Consider the following 26,970-nt stretch of genomic DNA (forward strand, 5'->3'; position numbering starts at 1 on the left):
TAACCGCTAAACATAGATGTTTCTGTTTATCATGAAACAGACAAACAAGGACATAAATGGAATAAAACATTCTTCCCTTCTTGTACTATATCATTACAAAATGCTGAATTTAACCTCAGATTAAGTCGCAGACTTTGATATACATAATATCCTTATTAAAATAATTTCTTGCTTATAGATTGAGATTAGATAACAAACCTAGCCCTATCTTGTATATTGCTAGCTTCTTCTTCTTACATTCAGATATGAGTCTCTAATTCCACTCATTTTGTTGACAACAACATTCATAGGCATTCGCTCTGCTGGTGATGTTGCAGAGCATGAGAGCCCTATCTGCATCACTGAAACCAAACATTCCTCCAATCTTCTTCCTTCGACTGTGCTGAAATCCTGATATCTTGTAATTTGTCTTTCTTGTATGTCATTAACATATCTATCATCGTCAGAACCCGAGTCATCTCTTTCTATGATCAATGAAGGGTCAACTATGTCCATAGCACGGTCAGGCATTGCCATCGCTGTGAATTGGTGAATGGTTAGACCATCGTTGAGCGTGTCACTGGTAGGTCTTTTTCCTGTGAACATTTCTAGCAACAGTATTCCATAGCTATAAACATCTCCGATGATGGAAACTTTCCCTCCCATGCCATACTCTGCCATTCAATACATACATTAGCATGTACACTCAAATGAAATTTAGAGTTTACTCATACTTCATTCCCAAGGAAAAGATGCAGTTATCATTCTTTTGATCAATATAGACATAATTGGGCTTAGTAATCAGTTTTTAGGAATAGAAAATTTGAGAATGATAGAAATTCATACCTGGAGGAATGTAGCCTATCGAACCCTTTAGACCAGCTGACATTGTTCGACTTCGGGGGGAATTATTTGGTCTTTCCAAGAGGAAGCTTGCTAAACCAAAGTCACCAACATGGGCTACCATATCTTCATCAAGAAGAACATTGCTTGGTTTTAGATCACAATGAACAATGAAGGTTTCACAACGATAGTGCAGATAATCTAATGCAGACGCAACGTCAATGGCAATATTGAGTCTTTGGATAAGGGTCAATCTGTTGCTTTGAGATTGCCCATCATCTCTTGGATGCAGCCATGTGTCTAGACTTCCATTTTTCATGAACTCAATAACTAGACTTTTGAAGTCGTTACCCTGATAATCAATGGTTGAGCAAGCAGTTATGATCTTGAGCAGATTACGATGTCTTATACTTTTTAAAGCTTTGCATTCATCAATGAAACTCTTGGAAGCTCCTTCTTGTTGAAGGTTTAATACCTTAACAGCAACTACCGTTCCATCACTAGGGAATACCCCTTTGTAAACAGAACCAAAACTGCCCGAACCAATCAGATTGTCCACAGAGAACCCGTCAGTTGATTCAACCAGTTCTGAGTAAGAGACACCTAATCTCCAATCCTTATGAGAACGTGAAGTCAAAGGTCTACCTCTTGACTTTTTCATCATTGAACAAGCAACAATGAAGCATGATAGAGCAACTATGAACGCAAGTGCACATGCTATGGGGATACCTACTTTTGGGACAAGTACTCCTCGAGATGAATGGGGCTTTTTGTTGGAGCATGCATGCAGATGTAATTCTGGTATGCCACCGCAGAGCTTGTCATTTCTAAGAACTGAGAAACTACTTGCATTTGAAAAGATCCCATCTTTAGGAATTTCACCCACAAAATCATTATGAGAAAGATTGAGATACTTAAGAAAACTAAGCTTGCCTAGAAATTCAGGAATCTGCCCAGATAAATTATTGCGTGAAAGATCTATTTCTTCCAGGCTTGATAAATTTTGAAGAGATTGAGGAATTGTTCCTTGAAATTCATTACCTTCCAAATGCAGACGCTCCAACATTATACAACTGCCAAGGGTTGTAGGGATTTCACCAAATAACTTGTTTCCGGATACATCTAGCTCTGCCAGATGTATTAAATCACTCACTTCAGATGGTAGTGGACCAGTCAATGAATTGTTAGAAATGGTTAAAGAAATTGAAAGGGATGAAAGCCCAATAAGCTCTTTAGGTATGGTACCAGTTAGGTTGTTACTAGAAAGATTGAGTATCAGTAGATTTTGGCAATTTCCAAGACTTGGAGGTATACTTCCTTCAAACCTATTATCCTCCATGAAGAGCTGTGTCAATGAAGTCAAGTTACCTAGGGAGGAAGGGATTGGCCCAGAAAAGTTGTTAACATTCAAAACCAGTCTCCCTAATTTCTGAAGCTTCCCAATTCCATCAGGGACACTCCCACCCAAATAGTTATGTTCCACTTCCAGAGTGTTCAAGCTTAAGAGATTTCCAATGTCAGTAGGGATGCTTCCATGTATCAGATTGCCCCCTATAGTAAGATGTTTTAGTTGGGTTGAAAGGTTGGCTATAGATCCTGGCAGCTCACCTCCAAATTGATTTCTGGAAAGACCCAACACCTCCAGACTAGTACAATTAGCCAAGAAGCTGAGGAAATTCAGGTCACCAGTTTTCCCACTTCCCAATCTATTACGACGAAAGTTTAGCCTAACTAAGCTTTGCAAACTTCCAAGACTTTCAGCAGGAATAGTTCCAGTGAGACCATTTTGACCAAAATCAATACTCCGAAGTCTAGAAGCATTTGACAACGAGGCAGGAATATTTCCTGTGAATCTGTTGCGACCACCAAGAAATAGTTCAAGATTGGGAAGAGTAATACCAACATTTGGTGGTAGCTCTCCCTGCAGCTGGTTTCCAACAACACTGAAAACGTATATGGAAGATATGTTATAGATTGAAGCAGGAACCTTACCAGACAAGTGATTCCCTGCAAGTACGAATCTCCCCAAGGCTGTTAGGCAACCGAGCTCATTGGGTATGCTTCCTTGAAAATTGTTGTGAGAAAGACGAAGACTATTCAAAGATGAAAAGTTTCCTATCCAACCTGGGATGGTTCCAATGAGATTGTTAAGAGAAAGCCATAGAAGATTTAAATTCAACAATGAACTCAGTTGGTCCGGAATAACCCCAATAATCTCATTGGAAAAAAGATCCAGCACACTTAGCTGTGTACAGTGAGATATATTAGTTGGAATATTCCCGCCAAAAGAATTGTAAGACAGATTGAGATATTGCAGGCTCCGTAGACGACCCATTTCTTGAGGAATTTGGCCATGAAAGTTGTTGATTCCCAGGTTGATCCAGGTCAAATGAGTAAGATTTCCTATAGAAGGTGGTATGGAGCCTCCCAAGTTCTGAGCTTCCAGGTTCAAACTCAAGACCCTTGTTGTGGAATGGTTACACGTAATGCCAACCCAGCTGCAGAAGTTGATGGAATCATTCCAGGAGCTCATGACATGGAGAGGATCACTAGTGATTCCTTTCTTGAAATCTAGCAGAGCCAGACGATCAGTTTCGTTTCCGAAACTAGTGCTGGGCAGTGTTGCAGATTCCAGAGCTGTGCTCATGCACAAAATTAGAATGAACCCATGATAGAATTTAAACAAAATCAGCCTACCATGAGAACTACGTGAATGCTCCATCTGTTTCTTAGCAGAGAGCAGGTCAAAAACCAAGTATCATTCATTTACCCCGAATGCATTTAAAAGAAGAAATCTTATCACATTGAAAATATCTTGATTGCAATTTGCATGGTCACCAAGAATTTGAGACAGTAACACTGCAACGGTGGGACCAAAAAAGTCAGCTCCCGCCTTGTTTGGCAAGGAGTTTTGAGGTTCAAATTAATCCGCAGCTCCCGCTGGGACCAGACGCATTTCAAACAATGATGAAGTCGACATTGGAAGACAAACCGACCAGAAACTAAAGTCAACATTCAAACCCAAGACGCGTTTAAACTGAAGAAGGTCAAAAACGAAAGCGACCTCCTGATCCTACACTTCATGAAGAAGCTCAATCCTAGGCAAATGTGAAGAAGTTGAGGGAAAAAAATAGTCCTCAACGTTTTGGAATTACATGCAAACTAAGCCTACAATGCATATGAATGGGAGAAATTGATTACAATGATTTAGAACAATAATGTAATTTACTTATTTAATTTCATTGAGGACATTAGATTTTTAAATAGTTGGGAAGCAATTCATGCTTATACTTGCATACCTCTGGGTGCCTTTGCCTCATCTAGATATATGCTTCTTCGTCTGGGTTACTAGCTCTTGTCTTTTCTCTCTTCTGCGTCGTGCTCGGTATCTGGTTTTTCGCTTTCTATTTCCGCTGGCCTGTGTTTGTTTGTGGTGGTCACTGGTCAGTGGTTTGCTCGCCGACATTGCTCTGTATTTCATGAGTTTGGGTTTTCTTTGAATGAACTAATTAGACCCAAAAGAAAAAACCAGTGTAGTTTCAGGCCCTGCCACTATGGTCCAAATTGTCAATATCACTTTGATGATTGATTGATTAGCCTTGTTGCTGTAGGCTTCTTGGGCTAACTAAAATCTAATGGGCCAACAAAGCTTTATTGTACAACTCTCATTTTATTTTATTTTCTAGGATATTTCTTATTGAGATGAGCGATAATATACTATACAGATACTGAAACTCAAACCCAAAAGCTTTCCTGAGGAGTAATTGCTCCAAACCACTACAGTAGTGGGTCATTTCCTAAGAAGCCTCATCTTTGTCATGGTGATTGTTACCCAAGTAGAATAGCAGCTGCAGGTTTAGGTATACTCTGTTATACTGGTTTGGAAAGCGCACATCACAAAAATGCATGCACAGACGCACATGCCAATTTGATGTTGGCAGACTTCAAAGAACTAAATTGCCCCAGCCAGGTAGAGAGCCTACAGTCTTAAGCAGAAGTTACAGCTTTGATTCAATTGGTAAACATTAAAAAAAAAAAAACCAGCGAAATTAGCCATTAACTAAATGATGAGACCAATGACTTGCCATGACATAAAGAAAGAACAATATTGCAGCAGAGAGCACAAAACAATAAGATTCAAATCTGCATTTGTTCCAGAATAGATCCAGTCCATACTGCATACCAAAATATGCTACAAATTATAGACACACACAATCATATCATAATTGTCAACATCTTCATCACCACCTTCATAGTTATGTGCAATTTGTGTATACACATACACACTGTCAACATAACAACTACAACTGGTCCACTGCCACATTGCTATGTATAAAGCTCAAACTGAGTCATCAACGCAAATGATCACATCCGAGTTATATGAAAATGCTCATGTACAAACTACTGCAGCTCATCACGAACAGCTTCCCTGTTATGAACATTCGCACCAACTTCAACCCCTAATGAGATGTGGAACAACTTTGAACCAAGTACAGCATCAATGGCCACACATGATGACTGAAAAAATAAAACAGCACTAAGGCTTTTCTGACAAGAAATTGACTGCATAACAACATGACTATAACTGGCAGGGCTACCGAAACTTAGGAGGAGTTAGGGCTGATAATTCTAAAGTTGCATAGAGGAAATAAATGGGGGGAAATTGCATCCTATGTCATTTATGAAGGTATAATATGCAGCAGAGCTAGAACACAAGTGAAAACCAGAACTAGTCATGTAGGATTAATCTCAGTTAAAGAAACAAAATTATCCAAAGGATTTTCCATCACTAAATATTATTGCAACCATTTCTATTTTCTACTGTACCATTGATAAAGACGAAATCATACAATTAGACGTACTGGAATAATCAATGCATGCTCTTGAGTTATAAACACATTAACCAACAAGGGAAGTTAATCATTTCAGCATTGGCAGATCAAAAACAATTTCATTCCATCTATAACTTCAAATACTGAGACAAAAATGGTTCAACAAGATATTAAATTTCACTGATCGATTTGCAGAACGCTCTACAGTCTGAAGAATACTTTTACTACTGCTACTACTACTAAAGTTACCTACAGTTTGCATGAACACTACCAGCCAAAGCATTAACCAAAAACAGGCAGAGAGAAACCAAGAGTCAACCACCACATTACAGAAGCCAGCCACCAGAATGAGCTAAAATTCAGCAACATAATTCCCTCAGATGTTCGACTCTGCTCTCTCCCTCTCCACCTTCTGCCCGAAAAGCTTCGTGGCAAACATATTGTCATCGAAATACTCTTTATATGGGTGGTTCTTGGGAACAAGCTTCCTGAACTTTTCAAACTGTTTCTCAGCCTCTTTATTCTTCCTCAACATAGTATAAATGATTCCTTGACACAGATAAGGCCTGAAATCTCTCGGTTCTTCCCTCACAAGCTCTTGATAAAGCTTCAAAGCTTCTGAATAATTTGACTCCATCACGCGAATTTGGGCAATTAACAGCTTAAAATCCCTCACATCCGACTTGTTCCCCAGCTTCTTGCAACCCTCCATTGCCTTTTCCACTCTCGTCACCACATTCTCCAATTTCTCGGGGGATTGCGAAGCAGACATCACAAGACCATGATAGGCCTCAACTCGCAAAGGGTCTTTGGCCAAAATCTCCTCGAACTCACTGGTAGCGAGTTCAAACTCGCCCATGTAGCTATGAACATTGGCTTTCAGCAATTGCCACTCATAGTCTTCAGGTTCGAGCTCGATCAAGCGGTCCAGCACCTGAATCGCTTCGGTCAATTTGTGGGCTTTGATCCTAACCTCCATCAATGACCTCAGCGCTTCGACATCGTCGGGGTTTTGGCTCAATTGCTCTTCAATGAGCCTCTCTTTCTCTTCGACCGTAACGCTGTCAGTGGACGAAACTTCTTCTCTGGGCTCCACAGTAGAAGGCGAGACTGTGGGGGAGGCCACGGCGGTTCTGTTGTGGAAGCGCATGAAAAAGAATGCGGCTGCGGCTATGGCGGCGCAAGTGGTCTTGAGGAGAGGGGAGGCGAGAGGGGCTAGGGTTTGGAAGGGTGAGGGTTTAGGGTTTTGGGGGTTTTGGTGAGGTGGGTCGGCGGAGGATGGGGAAGAGGATGAGGACGAGGCTCTGATAGTGAGGGAAGTGAAGTTGAAAGGTGGTGATGAGCGTGGGGGTCTGAAGGAAGAAATTGGTTTTGGGAATGACGGACGGTGGGGATTGAGTGAGAGGTTAAAGGGTTGGTGACGGTGTTGAAGTTTAGCGAGAGACTCCATGGATTGAGAGAAGTAGGGTTTTCTTAAACCCTGGAATGAAGGTGGGGATAGTGGCAGAGAAGGAGGAGGAGGAGGAAGAAGTAGAAGAGAAAGAGAACTAAGAATCAGGAGAAGTTCAAAACCCTGAGAATATGCCGTTTACGCACGTCGGTCCAAAACTACAACATTATTGATCCAGTTAGGCTCCAAACGACGTCGTATATGTCATCAAATTGGACGTAAGCTTTCAGGCCTTGGGCTGAAAATTTCAAACTCAATATTGGTCCTCTTTTTTTGCTGTTTCCTCAAGTGGGCTTCATCCAGAGTTGGGCTTATATCTAATTTATCCAGTCCAGCAGTTTCCTTAGAAACTGCCATAGGCTTTGTGCTAAGTCCTATTCGTGAGAAGTTATTGTAATTACGCGCCTCGTTTTGTGGTCCGGTCTGAACAGGATTATCTCAATTAAATTGGACTAAAAATGATGAGATTGGACTCATTAAATTGAACAACAATCCAATATATTATGTTATACAGTCTAACATATTTCAAACCGATCCACCAAATGAGGCTCCACATTTTGAAAAAAAAAACAAAGAGAAAAGATGTGATTATAGGTTTTCTTAAATTATTTTTTTCTATGGTTGATTAATAGGCTTAGTTTATACTTAAAGAATATTTTTACCAAACCAAATGTTTGATTAAATTGAAGAGATATTTAGTTATATACTCATTCTTAGCACTAATAATATAGATAAATTGTACACCATTTAATTTCTATAAACAAACCTAAAAAATGACTGCTTGCTCTATTGAATTTAATTTTAATTATTAAATTAATTTAATGCTCTATTGAGTGTTTTGGGTTCTTTTTTATGAGGTCTTAAGGTTGGGCTTGTTTTAAGAAAGTGATAGCAGTTTTGTAATTTCTAGGAAGTTCGAAGCCTCTTTATTATATTGTAAATGTGTTTTGGATGTGTTTCACTCAACTTTATAAAATATTATATGCAAACATATACTCCAACCCAACAACCATTTCATTATTCATACAAATGAAAAACCCAGTAATTTACCAGAATTATTACCCGGATTATGGTTCAAGGCACATTTTTCCCTCTATAATAAAGTAGCACCTACACATAGGGTCCCGAGAGCAAAACTCAATATAATAAAATATTGATATGTTTCGTGATGCAAGCATGAAGAAAATGATTCAAGATTTTTTACTCGGCGAAGGAAGTGGATGAGAAGATGAGATACCAAAGTGGAGCCCAACCTTTTTTTCGTTTTGAGAAAACGAAGTTCATTGAGATCTTGAATTCAAACAGGTCAGTCTGCTCACTGTTTCTGGATACCATAAATTTTTTTAAAACTATTTGAAAGTCACAGTTAAATACCTTCACACTGTTAAACTGATTGAGAGTCATTAAAACGTTTGAAAGTTTGGTGTATTTTAAAACATTAATGCCACTCTCTCTCTCTCTCTCCACCGAACAAAAACGAAGGGAACCAACAGCGACATATCCAAATGACCCACACACAACAAAATTATTGGGAGAAAATAGACCAAACATAACATATAAAAAAATTTACACACACGAGAGAATTAATTATGAAGATAAATAAATAAAGGCTGGACAAGTAAATTTACAAAACAGTCCAAAGCATCTGCAATGCGAGACACACACACACACACACAAGGGAGGCCAATGGAAGCACAGCGGGCTCTGCCACGTGTACGCCAACCCACCCCAGCCACCAAACGAACCAAACAGGTTTACAAATCACACTTCCCAACTACTATTGATGACTGCTGGACGACGTCGTATCTGCCGTCCATATTACATGTCGTTATTTGCTGTCGTTTTTTTGGCGGCCTTTGCGCCGATGTTTACATAGAGAGGAATAGGTATTGGCTAGCTAGCAATGAAAGCCAAAAGGGCCATCTTATCGGTCGTTGTCTTGAATGAAAAATCAAACTACTTCTCATCGTCGTCGTCGTCGGAGCTGTCTTTTTGCGAAAGATCGAAAAGCATCTTCTCGATCCTTTGCTTTGTGATCTCCATCTCAAAGGCTCTAGCTTCCCTGTTCTTTGTGTATGCCTCAAAGAACTCCTTGTTCTCCTTCTCCAACTCCTTCCACACTGCAATTATACAGACTATTTAATAATAATACCATGCAAACACTTAATTATAAGTGTAACATGCATGTTATGTGTACATAAAGACTTGTGACGGTAAACTCTGCACCTAAGGTCTTGTGTTCGAGTCTCTTATATGGCTTCTCGGGGAAAAAAAAGAAGGTGTATATACATAGAGGGGGAATTAATTTGGGTTGGACTGACCTGTGGAGGTAATGATGGGTTTGATGTTTGCATGCTTAGAGAGGGCTTCCATGCACTCTTCTTTGCTCATGTTGAATATGATGCACTCCTCGATTAAATGGTGCACCTGATTAATCATTATAATCATGCATGTCACCACCATTGATCTTCATAAATAAAAACTCTCAAAACAGAAAAACTACTGGATCATATATATTAAATCAAATATATAAGATGGAGATGATGATGATCAAAAAAAGTAGAAGAATATTCATAAAAAATTGCAGCTTATACTGCTATATAGAAGTAAAACAAGCTTACCATGTGGATGTATGAAGCAGAGGAATCGCCCATCTTCTTGTAGTACTTTTCTTCGTTAATATATATATATCCCAATATATAACACCTAATATTTTCCTCTAATAACGCAGAAAGAGGCTGGCTAGCTCAACTTGTTGCAGAAAGAAGGGGGAGAGAGAGTGAGAGGCAAGCAGCTGCTAGATCATAAGAAAACGCAGAGTTGGGAATCAAGAAAGCCAAAGATGTTGAAACGACTGATGGGTTAAGGTTAAAATAAGAGAAAATCATGAGGAGGGATGGACGATAAATTATATATTTATATGAAAAGTAAAATCAATAAATAAAAAAAAGTGCAGGTGAGTCTTGTGATGTCATAAGGTGGTGTGGGGGCTCCAATGCCCACGTGGGAGAAGCACGATGATTGGTGGAGAGGGGATGAGAGGAGATTCTACAAGCAGCCTTAGTTTGTCTCTTATATGTGGGCACTGAGCCAGTGTCCACGTGACACGCGGGGCCCCTCACCTTCCTACACATGTTAGCTGGTAGGTTTTCATATGCCCAAGTTCTGACTTGGTATATCAAACCCATGCATCATTGCGCCGCCCACACTCCTGCCGCAGCACAAACTTTGGCCCAGTTTCTACCCACCTAGCCCATAATTTCAATATCCTCTCTTCTAAGTTCTAACCTAGCAACTTTATAATAGAAGAGAGCTCAAGTTCGAATTACTGTTATCGAATAAAGGTCGAACTTGATGCTAATGTATGTATTGACATATATCATAACGGTGGATTTGACTATTGATCATGTTAATTTACAATATAGTAAGAAAATATTTGACGAGATCAATGATTCATAATCATAATTCTAACATAAGTAGTTTACATCAAAATGACTCTTGTATTATAATTTTATAGAAATACTGTTAGAATGTATAGAAGAGATTTGTGAATATATACAGTGGCGGATCTGTGTAGGCGCAAGGAGGTGTACCTGCACCTCCGGTGGCGAAAACTCCATTACACTGCTGGAGTTGCATCTCTACTGGACGCACGCAATCTGTTCGACGAAATGCCTAAACCACTAGCCCAAACTGATTAGAGAGTTGTTGAATAAGCAAATCGGTTGTTTACAGTTAGTATGCATGGATGGGATTGTAGGTTGCTTTCTTTGATCTTATTTGCTCACGAATGGTCTGCTTAAGCCAATAAGATCAAAAAGGCTATCTCCGAGTGGCTAAAAATTGTGCGGCACTTTCCTTCAAGCGAAGCGATGCAAAGCACGCAGCGCTTGTTTTTTTTAAAACGAGCTTGGCCAAAACGACATCGTTTTGGACCAGGGTTTTTTTAAAAAAAGAAAAAAAAAAAGAAAAAGAAGGGGAAACAGCTGGCCATTTTCGTGGGCTTTTCAAAGGGCTTCTATAATTTCTTACTTAATTGAGTTTTAATTGAGAGTTCCCTTTATTCAATTGGGTTTTGGGAATTATTTATTTAAGTGGGATTAGGAATTCTCTTTATAAAAGACCAATTTAACATTACCCAATTTCATCAAAGTATGTGTGCATCACAAGAATCCTGAGTTTTTTTTTTCTTCTTAAGTATGCCAATCCAAAGTAAATTGAATGCATTTTTTTTTTCCTTGAGCAAACGCCAATTTTGTTTATTCTTTTTGTTTTTTGTTTTTTGAATAATTGTTTTTTCTTATTTAGCTCTCTCTGTATTCGTAAGATTAGTAGCAAACTCGAGGAGGAAGAGGCTTAGTTGTCTTTTTTTAATTAATTAATTATGAATAACATTAGTATTGTTTAAATTACAAGGATGTTTAGTTGTCTTTTTCTTTTTTCTAAGTTCTTAGCTTTTAAAAATTGCACTTCAGTTGAAAAATTTTTGAACCCGCCGCTGAATATATATGTACTACTACTACTAGTACTGAGGGTATTTCAATAGGTGCCTTTTGTATTCTTTTGCCTTTAATTTGTAGTTTTGTAATTCAGCCAGTTTTGTTGGCATGTGAGCTTTTCTGGTGTATGGGATGGGAGGCATGTGATTTGTACAAATTTATTCACTCAGGGAAGAAAAGATATATGATATGGCCCATATGGACTTGCTATTTAATAATTAATCATGACCTAAAAGTATTAAAAAAAATTAACTTTGTGTTAAAACTGTTGCTTTCACCTTTCACTGACCTATAATTGTGGTTCCATTTACGTGTGTTAAGACAAAGACTTCCAACTAGATAATGTTTGCCCATCCAGAGTACCAAAATTGGCTTCTTGACCAATCACCTAAGGCTAGCTAGATATTTTGGTATATATCTTAGTTTTTCACTAGATGATAGAAGGATGGAATTTTCAGAATTAACCACTGCCATGTTGCATCTTTGTTAGAGCATTCACAGCGGGAAGTGTAAATTCGGGGATGTAAAGTCACTTTTACATCCTATTTATATCTCCAGAAGATGTAAATGTATTTTTTCATCAAGTGGGTGAATGTATATCTGGAGAGATAAACAACAATATAATTCATTATACACACGGTATATAATTCTCTTTTGCTTTATAGTAAATCAAAAGATACTCTCTAAGAAAAGAGAGGATATCTGTTCTGGAAAAAGAATTTAGCATATTAATGATCTTCCTTGTCCCAAAAGCATTGATAGAGCTTGCGTAAAAGATCCTCCTTTGTTCCTGACACTGTAAATGATCATCCTTAGTCGCTTAAGACGTACTCTTTATCGAGAGATCTCGAAAATAAACTTATTTAAAGATTACATCGTGAACACATGCATGTCAAATGGCTTTGTCACATGATTGCATTGTGGACTTTAATCTTCGACGCCAGCTTAGAATTTCGGCAAAACCAAATTTATAGATGGTATAATATTGGTTAGTGCAATTACAGCTCGAGATGATAATGACATGGTCTGCTCTGCTGTTGGTTCACGGTTTGTTACTTTCAACAACTCTGTTGGTACCTTCAATATCAAATGCTCATCTGCTCTAAAGTCTAAACAAACAAAGATTAGCAATAGTTTAATCAGCATGCATTTTCTTAAACTTCAAACAACTGACCAAATTAAAATAAAACAGGAGGCCTTAAGTGGAGTTTTAGAAGTAAACCCCTTTGAAATTAAACCTTATGAGCTGGTCAGTAAACTAGAAAATTTACATCAGTAAATTCAGTCCCTGACCGCTCACCCCATCTCAGTCGTTTTCACCATAGGTTATTTTAAGGCTAACCAGAGAATCCCACTTTGCCTATTGATGCATTTGAAGTTGGGTAAGAAAAGAATGGCATATGGACACAAACAACATTTTAAGTCATGATTTTTATGGTCACGCATTTTCTCAGTGTAAATCATAAAAACAAACCAGAAGCTATGGCTATAGAAGAAGACAACCAGTATAAGACATTGATGGGCAGGTAAAGGGAGGAAGGGATGGGGTAAACTTTACTATACAGAAACAATCGTACAATCAAAAACCCACATCTGTATTTCGACTCGTTTCACTCATTTTATATCTTTCAGGCTTTCTAATAGCTCATGCGCATGACTGATAGATGAGGATCGTTGATTTACAAGGGGTAGCCACCCCTTCTCATATCTCTAGTGAAAAAGGGATGTCTTAGTGCTTCCCTTGCCTTGAGACGCTCCGCTGGCTCGTATCTTAGGAGCCCTTGCAAGAGTTCAATCAAATCTCCAGCAGAATGGTCCACATGCTGCATTATTAGGTTCTGCAACGGATGGTTCAAAATAACAATAAAGTAAGTCTGCAAGCACTCACTTAAAAATCCAAGGACAGATTAAACTTGTATTTTATATGCGTGGGTGTTACATTATTGGCATAAATAAGATAGCAACTTTTTAAGTTCTGAATCATTACCGGTAACCGGGGCAATTTGCAAACTGCCCTCATGCTTTCTCTAGAAGTTGCTCCATCAGGCCAATCCAGTCGTGCTCCCCTTCTAAAATATTTGTCAGCACGACGACTGCAAAAATTGGGCACAATATAAGAGCTCCATGCCAAATACAAAACGAGGGGATTATGCACAGTAAGTGTCTTACTCAGCTCTGAGCACCATATGCTGTGGTAGTGGCCCCAAAACCCTCTCCATCATGGCAAGATGCTCCAAGTTCTCATGCGTTTGAAATAGGGCCTCACCCTGTTGAAAAACAATACAAATGTCAACAAAATATTCTGCCCCCCCTACGAAACACAAATTCAATTGTAACTTTAAGTGAAAATGACTCAATTTTAGATGATCGGCCATATGAACTCAATGGTACTTACAGAGCAAAGTTCAACAAGTATGCAACCCACACTCCAGATATCACAAGGATAGTTCCATCCAAGACCTGCATATAACGTCAGATGACTGTTATCTACAAATGCAAACCCAAGATGTCACTTGAGTAGCCTAGAATTGTATTTACCCAAAATAACCTCCGGTGCACGATAATGGCGTGTTGACACCACATAGCTGTGATCCTGATGTTCAAATGTTGTACTCCCAAAATCAATGAGCTTAATGGCACTTGACTTGGGCAGATTCTTGAAATAGGAACCCTCTTTAGTCGACCGTGAGAGAAACTTGATTCCAGTTAAGAAAAGAAAAGGGTGAAGTGTCAGGACTTTGATCTTTACTAATTACCACAATTAAAAAAAACACAAGATCTGAAGATGGCTTGGGTAAAAAAATGAAACCTAAACTGATGCTGTACCAAATTGCTGGACATCTTAGACTAAGTCTAAAAATTAAGAACTGCTGAATGAAACAGAAAATGCTGTTGCAACTCCGGCATGAGGGATATATTAGACTATAATGAGGCACAAAATAATCAAACACATTACAAAACCCACAACATTGTTGAATCAGATAACCCATATGCCCTCTCCAAGGTCTGCTTGCGTGTGAATGCACAAACACAGAAGATGCTAAGAGACCAAAAGCATGATTTAGTAAACAATACCTTATAGTCTGGCACTTTGATGTAGTCAGATGAAACAAGCAGAATATTTTCTGGCTTCAGATCAGTATGTATAAGGCGTAAATCATGCATAACTGCAAAAATAAACCAGCAGACAAGTCAAAAAGCAGGGAATTAGCTGCCATTATTATCATCAACTACATGCTATACATACAATAATTATGTTCTCCTTATAATATTGAAGATGGAAATAAATATCATGCCCAGAAGGCCAGAATTCAGCTTTACACTTAAAACAGTTTGAGCATCAAGTTGAATGAATTTAGATAAAATGGTGCAAGAATTGTCCACACACATGCTACAGACTCCAAAAGTTGTCTGCCAAGCTCCCGAACAAGATCAATGGGAAATGAACGGTAGCTGTTTTTGCGAAGAAAATCGTATAAGCTAGGTCCAAGCTTCTCAAATACCTGTTGAAACCATTTAAATCCATCCGCAAGTTTTTTTAACTCACAGAAAATTCAGGCATGAAGTAACATATATTGCCCCTCTAAACTAATTAAATCAGAAGTACCAATAAATACTTACAATACAAATATGATTACGATAGTCAAACCAATTCCGTATTTGCACACAACTGCAAAGAATAAAACCACTTATACTAACATCGCAAACTTCTACCACCAAAGAGAAAGACAGAAAATAAAGTATCCTTACCGAGTGCCACCAATATCATGCCTTCCAAGCCTTTGTAGGACATCAATTTCAATCATCGCAGCTTCACGATACTTATGTATGGAGCGGACAATTTTGATTGCCACAACTTCTTTCTTTTCATTGTCAATACACTCTAACACTTGCCCAAAAGTTCCTAGAAAAGTCATAGCCAAGATATTAAAATAATTCTGAGGAATTGAAAAGAGATATGTACCCCTTCTAGCTGAAGGTGAACTTTACTCCCAAGAAAGCAAGAATACCAACCCTCTCCCATTTTGCTGAGAATTCTGTCTGCAAGTATGATAAGCAAAAGGTATGAATTAGTGAACAAATAATAAGCTTAAATGATAACGAAAAGTCAATCCATAAATAATGAACAGAAAACTTGAATACCAAGATCTAATGCATGATTCCATATACGGGAGCCCGAACATAAATAACCACACATAGTTGCAAATATGAATGAATTAAGAGCCAAACAATCATGTACATCCAAATCTGAACATGACGTACCTAGTTACATAGAACAAGAGCTGTAATGGTTAGAGAAACTTACATCGAGGGGTTAAATTTTCTCCGATGCCGAACACGTAATGACCATCTTTATCATCAGGTCTCCACGGAGGGGAAGCATTGCGTGGCAACCCCCCATAAAACATAGACGTATAGGTGTAATTGGGGATTGGCCCATTCCCAAACTCCTGCCCGCAGTAAATTGCTGGGAACAGCTGCATAACATATAAAGCATAATCAAATTACACATACATGTATATAATTCAAGAATAACGTTTTATTATGTCCCTAAAGCCCAAAAATTCAAGAAATCGTCAAGATTGAGACTTTCTACAAATCTATTCTGAATGAAACTTATGAATAAAAAAAAGCTGTTAACCGTGAGAATTCAAAAAATTACAGAAAAAACAAAAAGTTCGGGAAATTGACCAGGGATTGTGAATAGATAACAAAATTTGGAAAATTAAGATAGACGAACCTCAGGAGGAGGAAGAGGAGGGGGCATGTCCCATGCTAATCGAGGCCTCTTTCTGGGCCGCTTATCCATATTCTTGTGAGGAAACTCCATTATCCTCTGTGTCTCCATTCTTCCCCTAATTTTTGTTTTGCTCCTTAAACAAAAAGGATTCTCTCCAGAGCGATCGAAAATTATAACGAATCAGAAATTCAGTACCTAAATAGGGTTCTGAGAATTGAAAGGATGAAATTGAGATAGGATTTTGGGGGAAATTGATAAGGGTAAGCTCTGAAACCCTAATCTTGGATCTGAAGCTCTAAACCATGGGACGGAATTAACCCTGGTTAACTGGGAATGATTCGATGACGGTGCGATTTCTCACTATGGGTTGGAAATGTGGGTCCCACAGATTTTTTATTGCTGAGGCGCGTGCGGGGACCGCCCGACCGGTTATATGTTAATGTAGTGTCTCGTGTGCGCCTTCCCACTGCGGTCATCTGACACGTGTTGATTTGCGGACCCGTGAGAGGCCACGCGCATGTTCGCTTTTTATTATTTTTGGGCTTTTGATTGAACCCTTGAAAATAGGCCCAATGTTTTGTGCTTTTTTTTTAAAAAAAAAATTTTGAGCGGATTGCTCTTTTGAATTTTGATCTTTCAATTTTCCCTTGTTTTCTTTTTTTAATTTGCAAAAGGGTAAACAAAATATCAAACCAGTAAAATGAGATATGGATCTTAATCAGTCATCTGGATATTGAATGCAAGGCAATGTCAAAATAAATCTTTCTGCTATTAAATAATTTCAATGTTCTAAGATTTTGAGATGAAAATTACTAGTTGAAAGTATTTGTAATCAATATACATGGGTTTTGCGAAGTGGGATAGACTCCACTCTATATCCAAGTTCATATCCCCTTCCCCGTTGTTTAGATTAGTATTATCGGTTGTATCCAGAAAAAAGCCTCTGTAATAAACTCTTTTGATATATCATTTGAATTCATTAATTTTTCTTTTAACATATCATGCCCACTAATTTGAAAAACACGTTAACATCTATAATTTCTCCATATTCTGGCTGATGATGCATTTAGCCAGGGGAACATAATTAGCTGATGTAAAAGCACAACAAACCGACCAAAAATCAAAACTTGAACCAATCTGCTGTTTCATTGCAAGAACTTAGAGGCCTTGTAATTGATTGAGCATCTCCTTTCCCAGATTATTTTTTCCAAGTTCATTCTACTTTCCTCTAAACAGCCAGAAGAGCACTTTTGGCCTCACCCATTTAGCTTCATTGGGGCCTTGAAAGTTGGTCTCCCTCATCTCAAGGTTGGCTCCAGCTACATGTAGAGATCATCAATGGCATTTTCTCCTTGTCTGGATTTATTCTCCCTTAAAATCTCTATACAGAATTTTCAATACAGATAACATTTCACTCACTTGGTGATGGTTTTTATCCCCAGAAACAAATACATGAACTCTGTTCCTGATTTCTATCCAACTGCAGCCTGGAACCCTCTTCAACCCTTTTTCTTTCATTTCTCTCCTTATTGTTGCCACACTCTGCCATCTGCCAGCTGCAGAATGTGCATTGGACAACATTACATATGATGACACATCTTCAGGATCCAAAGCCAATATTTTCCTAGCCGCAAACTCCCCTAATTCCATATTTGAGTGGATTTGGCAGCCACCAAGCAATGCCTTCCAAAACCCAATACCTGGTTCAAAAGGCAAATTGCTGATAAACTCCTCAGCTTCTCTGAAACACCCGGACCGGGAGAGTAAATCAACCATACAAGCATAGTGCTCAGGCTTCAGAATGCTGGGGTCTTCAATTCTTGCCTGATTGAAATAACAATAACCCTGGTCAACAAGACCAGCATGGTTGCAAGCCCACAATAAGCCAAGAAGTGTAACACTATTGGGTTTGCAACTTGACAACCTCATCCTTTCAAAAAAGCTTATTGCTTCTTCTCCTTTACCATTTTGAGCATAGCCACATATCACAGCATTCCAAGAAACAATGTTTCTTTCTTCAATTTTGTTGAAAACCAAGAGACTATCTTCCATGCTACCACATTTTGCATAAAAGCTTATTAGTGAATTGCCAATAAACACATTAAGCTTACCCAAGAATTTGACAGCACAGGCATGAAAACTTCTGCCCATTCCTAGTGCTGCTATATTGGCAGCTGCAATGATAGCACAAGGAAAAGTAGAATGGTTAGGTACCAACCCATTTCTAAGCATCTCAATGAATAGATTGACAGCCTCTTCATTGTGGCCTGATTGGCTATACCCTCCAATCATTGCATTCCATGAAACAACATTCCTCTCTGGCATCACTTGGAAAAGCTTCAAAGCTTCTTCAAGCTTCTCCTTTTTCAGGTATGCATATATCAATGTGGTGTAAGAAACTACATTGGGGTTCTGGGTATCTTCAAAAGCTCTTTTAGCATCCTGGGTAATGCCCAACTTGGCATAAAGATCTAACATTGCACTTCCCACAAAGACATTCGAATGCAAACCTATCTTTGTTGCAAATGCATGAAGTTGCTTGCCTATGTTTAGGTCTCCAAGTGCAGTTGACGAGTGAATGACAGTGCCAAATGTAAATTCGTTGGGTCTGATATTCGAAAGAAGCATTCTTGAAAAGAGATAAATAGCTTCTTCATGATGGTGCTGCCGAGCAAAGCTGCCTATTATTGACGTGGCCGATACCACGCTCAAGTCAGGCGTTTCGTCGAACAACTGGCGTGCATGGAAGAATGCATCCGAGGTACCGAGTTGAAGGCCATGGGCATGAGCTTTCTGGGTTTCAGTAAGAAGGGCACCAGCCAAAGTGTGAGCTTTCCTTTGTAGGAAAAGAAAGACAGGAGGCCTACATAGTATGGTTTTCATTTGTCTGTGTTTGGGCAGGTACTTTTGGGTATCAAATAGCCATGCGTAAAAGGCATACTGGGTTAGCCCAAGAAATGTAACTTCAAGTGTTTGAACGCTTTAGGTTAGTTTTTTTTTTTAATTTTTAAAAAATTTAAACAATGGGGGTTAAATGCAAATTTGTCCCGATTGTGGTGAAGCAACAGTTAAATACATGAAGTGACAATGGGGGTTAACTGCAATTCTTGGTCAAAACCAAATCAACCCGGTAATTACAATTTGAATTAGTCAATTTAATCGGTTCAGTTGGATTGATGCACACCCTTATATTAATTTTCATTTTATGATAAATTCTTGTGTCCTGATGTATACGTCAACACACTCAATCAGGTTGGGTCATTTTTGTGAGATTGGGCAAGACTAAAATATATGTGTCCTACTATTGTATGAGTGTAATTGAATAATCTATGTCATTCGACACGCGGATCCAAGAATTTATCCTCTCTAACAAATTGAAATATAGAAACATTTTAAAACAAAAACAAAATGCTTTTCCTTCAAGAGAGCAAATGTTTTGGGCTTGGAGTGTTCCTTGAGTTTGATTGCCAATTGGAGAAAATTTACTTTTCATAATGAGGTCTCGTTAAGTAGAATTTCAAGGATTAACAGACCAACTATGAAATCCTAATCAAGTCCAAAAACTACATAGTTATGATTTTATTCAGAAATCAAGATTGGATTTACACCCATCACCAAAGTCACAACTTTATTCATAAACCAAAGTTATCATTTACACCAGTCACCAAAGTCTATGTATACTTATTGTTAAACAACAGAAAAAGGATCTCCAACTCTCAATCAGAACCTTCTTCGTTTACCAGTTGCAATCTGATACTGCATGGCATCTGTATTGTTTCCAACATGAAATTGCAGGCCATTGTTCAAACAAGCAGAGCCACGTGCAAAGTTCAACACAGAAGAAGATGGTATCTGAGAAAAACTATCAAGGAATGAAGCAGAACCACTCGATGAACTCTGCGTTGGGCAAATCGACTCGACTGCTTCTAATCTCTGCTCTATTAATGAGCCACAATCATCACCTCCATAGATGAGAGTGGGTGGATTTTTCCACTTGGGAAGAGGTGCAACAAGAAGTGTTTGAAGTAAAGGACCAGTATCCATGACAGCCTGCATCAGTCTTCCTTTCTTGGGCAATGGTCTCACTCTAGCAATGTTATCAATTAGAACAGAAGCACAATCAAACTTGGAGCCACATTCCTGAGCAACAGGCCTTTTTGGCAGAGCCAAGTTACTTGAATCAGCAAAGTTTGCATTAGGCAGGCCTTGGAATGAGATAGAACCCAAGTTGCAGTTTGTGGGATATGAACCATAAACATGGAAATTGTATGTTTGGGGAAGAAGAGCTTCTGATTCTTTTAGCATTGATGGGTTTGTGGTTTTTTGGGGAATTGGGTTTTCATTATTGGGTTGTGATGAGAGGATATGAGTGGTTTGATCAGCTGGTGTGGATGGCAATAACTCATTCATTAGCTTTTGCAACTGGTTTCTTGCTTCATCTCTTTCTTGGCAAGCAGCCTTCAAGAGTTCATATAACTGCTTTATGATCTCCTCATTTTTGCTTACCTCCTCTTTTGCCATCATCTTTGCTGATTCTAGTTCAAAATTGGTGCAGAGAAGCTTGTGTTTCAGTTCATCAACACTCTGTCAGAGAACAAAGAGCCCAAATAAGCATGCAACAGAAGTTCCAATGAAAATCAATCATTAACCATGATCATTTGCTCCAAATGTCCATTTTATGAATCATTGAAAATTATACAAAACAGGCCTTCACTTTATTTGGAACATGCATAAATACACTGACATGAAGTGTTTCAAGAGCAGCAAGAATTATAATTCATATCCTTTATTGCTCTCAGAAATATTGCTGTATTTTCTGTGTGATATTATTAATCTTCAACACTACAAATGCATCAAATTGTACAGCCAGTTGGGGAAAACTTTTAAACTAAATCTGACTTTCTGCCAAAAGCACCAAGGATAAACTGAACATAAATCTGGACCACGCCGCTCATGGAGGCTCCAGCCAAATTCTTGCCATTAAACATGAAAAGCCAGTAAATATTGTTGTAAACAACAAATGAAAATGCATAGATGCACCAATTCTAATACATTGAAATGAAAAACCACTCACCTCTTGATCACTCCAAATGTAAACCATCTCTCTCTCTCTCTCTCTCAAATGACAGAAGCAATGTGTAAGTCGAAGGCCGACAGAAGCAATGTGTAAGTCGAAGGCCTAGCCGGCTTGCAGAACAATTAAATTGAAGAGGGATAAGCAGAGACATAAAAAGGGGGGGAAAAATGAAGGTGTGCAGACCTCTAGCAAAGCTTCCATAAACGTAATCTTTAATGGTGGGATGAGTATAAGGTATGTCTGAAACCTTCTTAAAACTACTAATAAAATTTACTAAGTAGACTGCACATTATAATAACTCGCGTCCTGTTGTATCACTAAATAAACTCTCCAAAAATGGCCTCCGTGGTTAAGGGGATTCTGTCGGATCCCATACATAACTCTCTCAATCTCTCATTGTCAATCAAATATATGGTTTGCTCTTCTAATTTCTAATTTGCCTACTGTGTGCTAATGAACCTTGATTAGTGGTAACTTGAAGGAAACTAAATCAAATACTTAGCTAGCTTTTTTTTGAGAGTGTGATTTCCAAAACCTCATAGGGTTTCATGTGAAAACACGAAAAAACCTTAGTTGTATCAAATAACTCTTATGGCATGTTTACTTATTAGTAATGGTATATGGAAATCAATTTGATTCCTTCTTCCCTTGTGTTTACCAACACATGGGTATTGGAGTGATTCCAATTCCTTATTTCTCATGTGCGTTTACTTACACATGCATAATAAAAAATTATGAGTGTTCAAATAGTTGATCCGATTCCAATTCCGCTTATTCTCAAATTCTTAACTTCCCAAATTCGTGACTTCCCCATTCCTTGTTAATGTAAAAAGAAGAAATACACAGATCATTTTTACAGACAAATTAATCTTAAAGTTGCATAATCGATGAACTTAGACCCACTATCCATGAAAACCATTTCCTTGTGCATAAAAAGCTTTGCGGACCAAAAGATGAGCTTTCATCATCAGACAGGATATTGTCCCTCCTGACCACAATTCACAAGCTGAGGTTAGATTTGCGAAGCAATCTCTTGCTGTTGTTTTTCACAAACAAAACAAAACAGAGTGATTTAATTAATCATATGATATGGAATTTAGATACATAAAGTACAGTTTATATTTATCCTAAGTTTTGCTTTTTGAGTCAAGACATGAACATGATTGTCATCTTGTCTCAAATGGGACACCCGAGGCTCAATGGACCAGTACAAAAGTCCTTTGAGAAACCCATCCATGAAGGGCCACGTGGCCACTAAAATGGTTTGCAAGATAAAAATGAAAGAAAAAAAATTAAACATATTTGTCTTGGCTAATCATCTTATTTGCCAAAGGGAAAATGCTACTTAGCCTTTTGTTTTATTTAATTTGGGACTAGGCCAAAAGATCGGCTACGAGTCCGGCAACATTCTCGCTGTGTTAAATTCACTTCCAATTTGAGATTATTTATTTATTTATTTCTTATTTTAAAAAAGAAATGATTTAGTGGCAAAGTTACATATTGAGCACTCATTAAAAGGTATCCTACTGGGATGATCGAATATGTTAGGGGCGCGAAAAGGTATCCGTAAAACTGTATAATATACGTAAAAAGTTGTAAAAACATATAGGAAACACAATATTATTTACATACATGTGAAAGTTTAAATTACAAAAGATAGATGAGTAACATGTTATGTACGTGAATTAGTGTTTAAAAAACTATTACAACTGTTGCAATAGATAGATAAATAACACGTTATACAATGATGGTGGCAGAACTTCTCTCTTTACTGGTTCTTGGTTTTTCATTGATGTCTTCAGGTTGGCTTTGCTGCATGGGTGGTGCAGGTGTTTTCACTTCTTTGTTACAAATTGGAAAAATGGTAGCTGTCAGAGCAGACAAATAACAAAGTTCTAGTGAAAATAAGAAAATAAAATATATGTGTGGTTTGACTTTGTGCTACGAATCATAACAATGAAAATAAGTTGAGCAGTATTGCAGCAACTAAATATTAGAATTGGGAAGAATTGAAATATACCTATATCACTTCAGTGAACTACAAAAATTAATGTAGTACAGAACCTTTAAAATCAAACAAACTGGCTCTTGTTTTGGACCAAAAGAATCCAACCTAATTGCGTTGTAAAAGATGTTTGGGAAAAATCATATTTTAGAAGAAGAGCTGATAAATTTTCTCTGTAATCGAATCGTAATTGAAGACAATTATGAGAAAAAGAAACTTTCCCAAATTCAACACAATCAACTACCACTTAATATAGAGAAATTGAGAAGCTATGAACAATGAAATACTATGCATGTAATGTGAATTTCAGTGAGATGATGAATGAATTGTAAAGGAAAGAGTACAAACTCTATTTTGGAGGTAGCAGAGGTGGGTTTGGAACTGCCTTGGGCTAGTTTCTTCTTCAAACTGATAATTGGTAAATTGTCAGAATCTGACACATTTTCTTCTATGGTCTTCACAGCAAGAGTTTCCTCGTATTTCTTTTTAGTTGCAACATCACTTAAACACATGCAAAATAGAAGAAAAATAAAAGTATTAGTAAATGTTAGATAATGTGAAAATATGGAACGAATGACTTAATTGTTATATAAATCCTAACCGTTTCAATTTTTTCCCCTTGAAAGATGTGAAAAGAGCTCTCTTAACTGCTAGTCCATGCCTCTTTTTTTACTATGAAATGGGCTCTGGAGGAGAAGGGTTGGGTGAGACAATGAGAAATGTAAGTGGAGCTTGTTTTGAGAAAAGTGGCAGAAGCATTTGGGTAACTATCTTTTTTTTTCTCATGTTCAACCAATTTTTGACCAAATGGCTTATAGCCTGATTCAAGAAGTTGTACTTTGTCATCAAACACAGCTTGAATAAGTAGATCGCTTCTATTTTCACTCCTTTGCACAACAATAAATCACATAAATTATAAATTGAAATTAAGTTATGTTCTTGTATTAAATGAAAGCGTGCAAACTTGCACTTGAATCTACAGTGAAGTTAAAATTCTGTTACATTTCCTTTTCTTACACAAACAAATGAAAACATGAAAATATGACGATATGAAGTGAAGACTGGTTTCTTTTCAAATTCCTTAAGAGCACAATCACATCTTAATTGGTTGAAAAGTAACCAATACCACAAAGAGAAAACTAAATAAACACAACACAACTCATTTCCACATGCATGCAAGACCAGAGAAATACCATACTATTATACAACAAATTGCCCAATGACTCATGCCTGCAAAACCCGATAGGGAAGGATTGAACTATACAAAGAGTAAGTCGGGGAAAAAAGCCTTCAGTGTATATCTCTAGCCATGAAACATCATCCCCTGAAAACAATTAGTATACATAACAAAACTAATTATACAATTTGCTTTGAGACTATTTATATTTTGGAAAATAAAAAAGAGGATTTCACCTTCTCTTGTGCACACTTCATAGTATTTGAATGACTCATGATTTTGTATCAGACAATCTTGACACTTCATCAAACCTTTTTAAAAGGAATCAAGATATTTCTAACTAAAATCAATTTCTAGGAAATACAAAAGGAAAAATCAAAGACAAAACTATGGATGGTAATCACTGTGCTTTAATTGTCTGTAATCACTGATGCTGCAAATCATCAAACTTTCCATAAACAACAGTCTAAACAATGACTTCTAAAAACTCAAAAACAGAAATAAAACAGTTGAACTACAAATTTACCATGCATCATAACTTTTGCCTTTAGAAATTGAAAACGGATAAACTTAAATTTGACATGGCTCACAACTGTATGATAAAACGGACAATCCCAATATATGAAACAGAGTTAAGTTATTTAACATTCAGACATGATAGTATATAAGAATTAATGACAATGCATATTACAAAAGTTTTGTTTTTTTTTAAAAAAAAAAAAAAGGTATAGCACATGCGAAGTTCATAAATTTGCTTTAAAAAAAAACTAAATCTTGAATACATCTGGTTTATAACCATAGTCAAATCTTTAATATAACACATACTCAGTTCATCAATTCAATTAAAAATCAATCTTACCACATATCCAAATCATAATTTTAGTGAAGAAAAAAAAAAGTATACAGATACTAATCTCCTTTGTTTTTCTCTCTCTAGTAGTCATCAACGTCATTAAGTTAGGGTCTCTCTTTCTCTCTATCTCATACATGTTCATTTATATTTATATTTTGGCAACATACCACATCAAATAGCTATTACACAGTTTTTAACATCTCTAACATGAAATCACTAAATGAATATATATTACACAAATTAGTACAAAAACATATGAACATAAAAACAAAAATTAATTTTAAAAAAACAAATATTAACAAAAATAGATCATTACACAATTTAGAGTAACCCCAACAACAGTTGATGAAATGATTGTTTTTTTTTTTGTTGGGGATGAAAGCAAGTGTTTCTAAAACAAAGAATAAAACAGTTTGCTTAGCAAGAGAAAATAAACTCTCATATGCTAACAACCTTTGTTCTTAAAGACTTATCTTCTAAACCTATCACTCACTTGTTCGAGGAACCAATTTGAGTAAGGAATTAAAGGATTCAACAGTTTGCTCAGCAATCCATCAACAAGTCATTAATTTGTTAAAAAGTTGATGAGATGCAAACCTGAAGACAAACGATGCAAGAACTCGCAGCCAACAAAGATGGAAGATCCATCAGACTAATGCTCTAGAAATCATTAAAAATCTCTCAACCAACAAACAAATCGATGAGATGAAGACCAAAAGAAGGGTGAGATTCGCAGCGCACTGCCCCAAACGAATCCCGAACATCCAAGCAGGTTATCCCATTGTTGCCCCCTAACCAGCTCAACCATGGTTCAAACTTAACGAGTCTCTGGGAAGGAAAAAAAAAAGGCTGAGTAACAGTAACACGGGGGCAATTGCATCATTTCATTGTGCTTAGGAACAATGTCTAGTTGAATTGAGTTTTAGTATATATAAATTTGTTGATTTGCTTTAACAATACCAATTCATGATCCTTCTTCCATCTTTTCAGGCCTCTTTTGGTGAGCAAATCAAGATTGGATCGAGACTACATCAGTCATTGGAACGTGAGCGAATCAAGATTGGATCGAGACTATGTTCAGTCATATTCCATAGAGTTTAGAATGAGACTTGTTTTCTCATATACGTGGGACTATTGTCCAATACAATAAGTCCAGTTCCTCTCGTTTATTCATGGTACCAAACATCTAACATGAAACTAGTTCATTTTACTAGTCATGTTGATGCTAAACAAAGGATTGCAATCATTTCATATTGTTGACATGGAGAAAGTAAATCCTCTCATCCTTGTTTTTCCCTTTTCAAGTTATAAGCACATCAGGAATCTAGATTCGTCATGAACATTATAAGAAATGGCTGTGGACAGTGATTATGCACAGGAGTGAATTGATATGAACTTATTCTAGAAGCATTACTTTTCCTTAATTATAATATCACGTAAGATAAGATAAGGCCACTTTAGGCAAGCGTTTATCATATTATTTTGGCCATAACAGAAGTTTGAACCTCGTCAGT

General features: G+C 37.4%; 6 protein-coding genes across 7 annotated transcripts; all 6 read right to left on the minus strand.

Moving 5' to 3' along the window:
- Positions 1-53: 53 nt before the first annotated feature.
- On the minus strand, positions 54-4,274 carry LOC103341030 (receptor kinase-like protein Xa21). Of its 2 annotated transcripts, XM_089050001.1 has the most exons (3): positions 4,122-4,274; positions 826-3,459; positions 54-653 (listed from the first exon to the last, which is right to left on the minus strand). In XM_089050001.1, the coding sequence occupies exons 2-3, from the start codon at positions 3,353-3,355 to the stop codon at positions 220-222; spliced, it is 2,964 nt and encodes a 987-aa protein (XP_088906127.1). In that variant the 5' UTR covers positions 3,356-3,459; positions 4,122-4,274; the 3' UTR covers positions 54-219. The 2 variants fall into 2 exon arrangements, with proteins under 2 accessions (XP_088906127.1, XP_088906124.1); XM_089049998.1 differs by lacking the exon at positions 4,122-4,274 and having other exon boundaries at positions 826-3,800.
- A 663-nt stretch (positions 4,275-4,937) lies between these two features.
- On the minus strand, positions 4,938-7,257 carry LOC103340025 (protein SLOW GREEN 1, chloroplastic-like). The gene is made up of 2 exons (XM_089050006.1): positions 5,904-7,257; positions 4,938-5,340 (listed from the first exon to the last, which is right to left on the minus strand). The coding sequence occupies exon 1, from the start codon at positions 7,102-7,104 to the stop codon at positions 6,031-6,033; it is 1,074 nt and encodes a 357-aa protein (XP_088906132.1). The 5' UTR covers positions 7,105-7,257; the 3' UTR covers positions 4,938-5,340; positions 5,904-6,030.
- A 1,427-nt stretch (positions 7,258-8,684) lies between these two features.
- On the minus strand, positions 8,685-10,006 carry LOC103340015 (uncharacterized). The gene is made up of 3 exons (XM_008243381.3): positions 9,726-10,006; positions 9,426-9,531; positions 8,685-9,224 (listed from the first exon to the last, which is right to left on the minus strand). The coding sequence occupies exons 1-3, from the start codon at positions 9,756-9,758 to the stop codon at positions 9,061-9,063; spliced, it is 303 nt and encodes a 100-aa protein (XP_008241603.1). The 5' UTR covers positions 9,759-10,006; the 3' UTR covers positions 8,685-9,060.
- Positions 10,007-13,004: 2,998 nt separating this feature from the next.
- Positions 13,005-16,681, minus strand: LOC103340004 (serine/threonine-protein kinase AFC1). The gene is made up of 12 exons (XM_008243370.3): positions 16,345-16,681; positions 15,910-16,081; positions 15,618-15,644; positions 15,354-15,507; positions 15,225-15,273; positions 14,992-15,106; positions 14,679-14,770; positions 14,142-14,298; positions 13,999-14,063; positions 13,773-13,870; positions 13,591-13,696; positions 13,005-13,441 (listed from the first exon to the last, which is right to left on the minus strand). Exons 1-12 carry the CDS (start codon positions 16,450-16,452, stop codon positions 13,283-13,285), a joined length of 1,302 nt encoding a protein of 433 aa, XP_008241592.2. The 5' UTR covers positions 16,453-16,681; the 3' UTR covers positions 13,005-13,282.
- A 609-nt stretch (positions 16,682-17,290) lies between these two features.
- LOC103341018 (Pentatricopeptide repeat (PPR) superfamily protein) lies at positions 17,291-19,371 on the minus strand. Its single transcript, XM_008244501.3, has one exon. It carries the CDS (start codon positions 19,225-19,227, stop codon positions 17,707-17,709), a length of 1,521 nt encoding a protein of 506 aa, XP_008242723.2. The 5' UTR covers positions 19,228-19,371; the 3' UTR covers positions 17,291-17,706.
- Positions 19,372-20,025: 654 nt separating this feature from the next.
- LOC148921051 (uncharacterized) lies at positions 20,026-21,622 on the minus strand. The gene is made up of 2 exons (XM_089047797.1): positions 21,605-21,622; positions 20,026-20,928 (listed from the first exon to the last, which is right to left on the minus strand). The coding sequence occupies exons 1-2, from the start codon at positions 21,620-21,622 to the stop codon at positions 20,065-20,067; spliced, it is 882 nt and encodes a 293-aa protein (XP_088903923.1). The 3' UTR covers positions 20,026-20,064.
- Between the last annotated feature and the right edge of the window lie 5,348 nt (positions 21,623-26,970).

The sequence above is a fragment of the Prunus mume genome, linkage group LG1 (genome assembly GCF_029339155.1).
Source record: "Prunus mume cultivar Tortuosa linkage group LG1, ASM2933915v1, whole genome shotgun sequence".
Lineage (NCBI taxonomy): Eukaryota > Viridiplantae > Streptophyta > Magnoliopsida > Rosales > Rosaceae > Prunus > Prunus mume.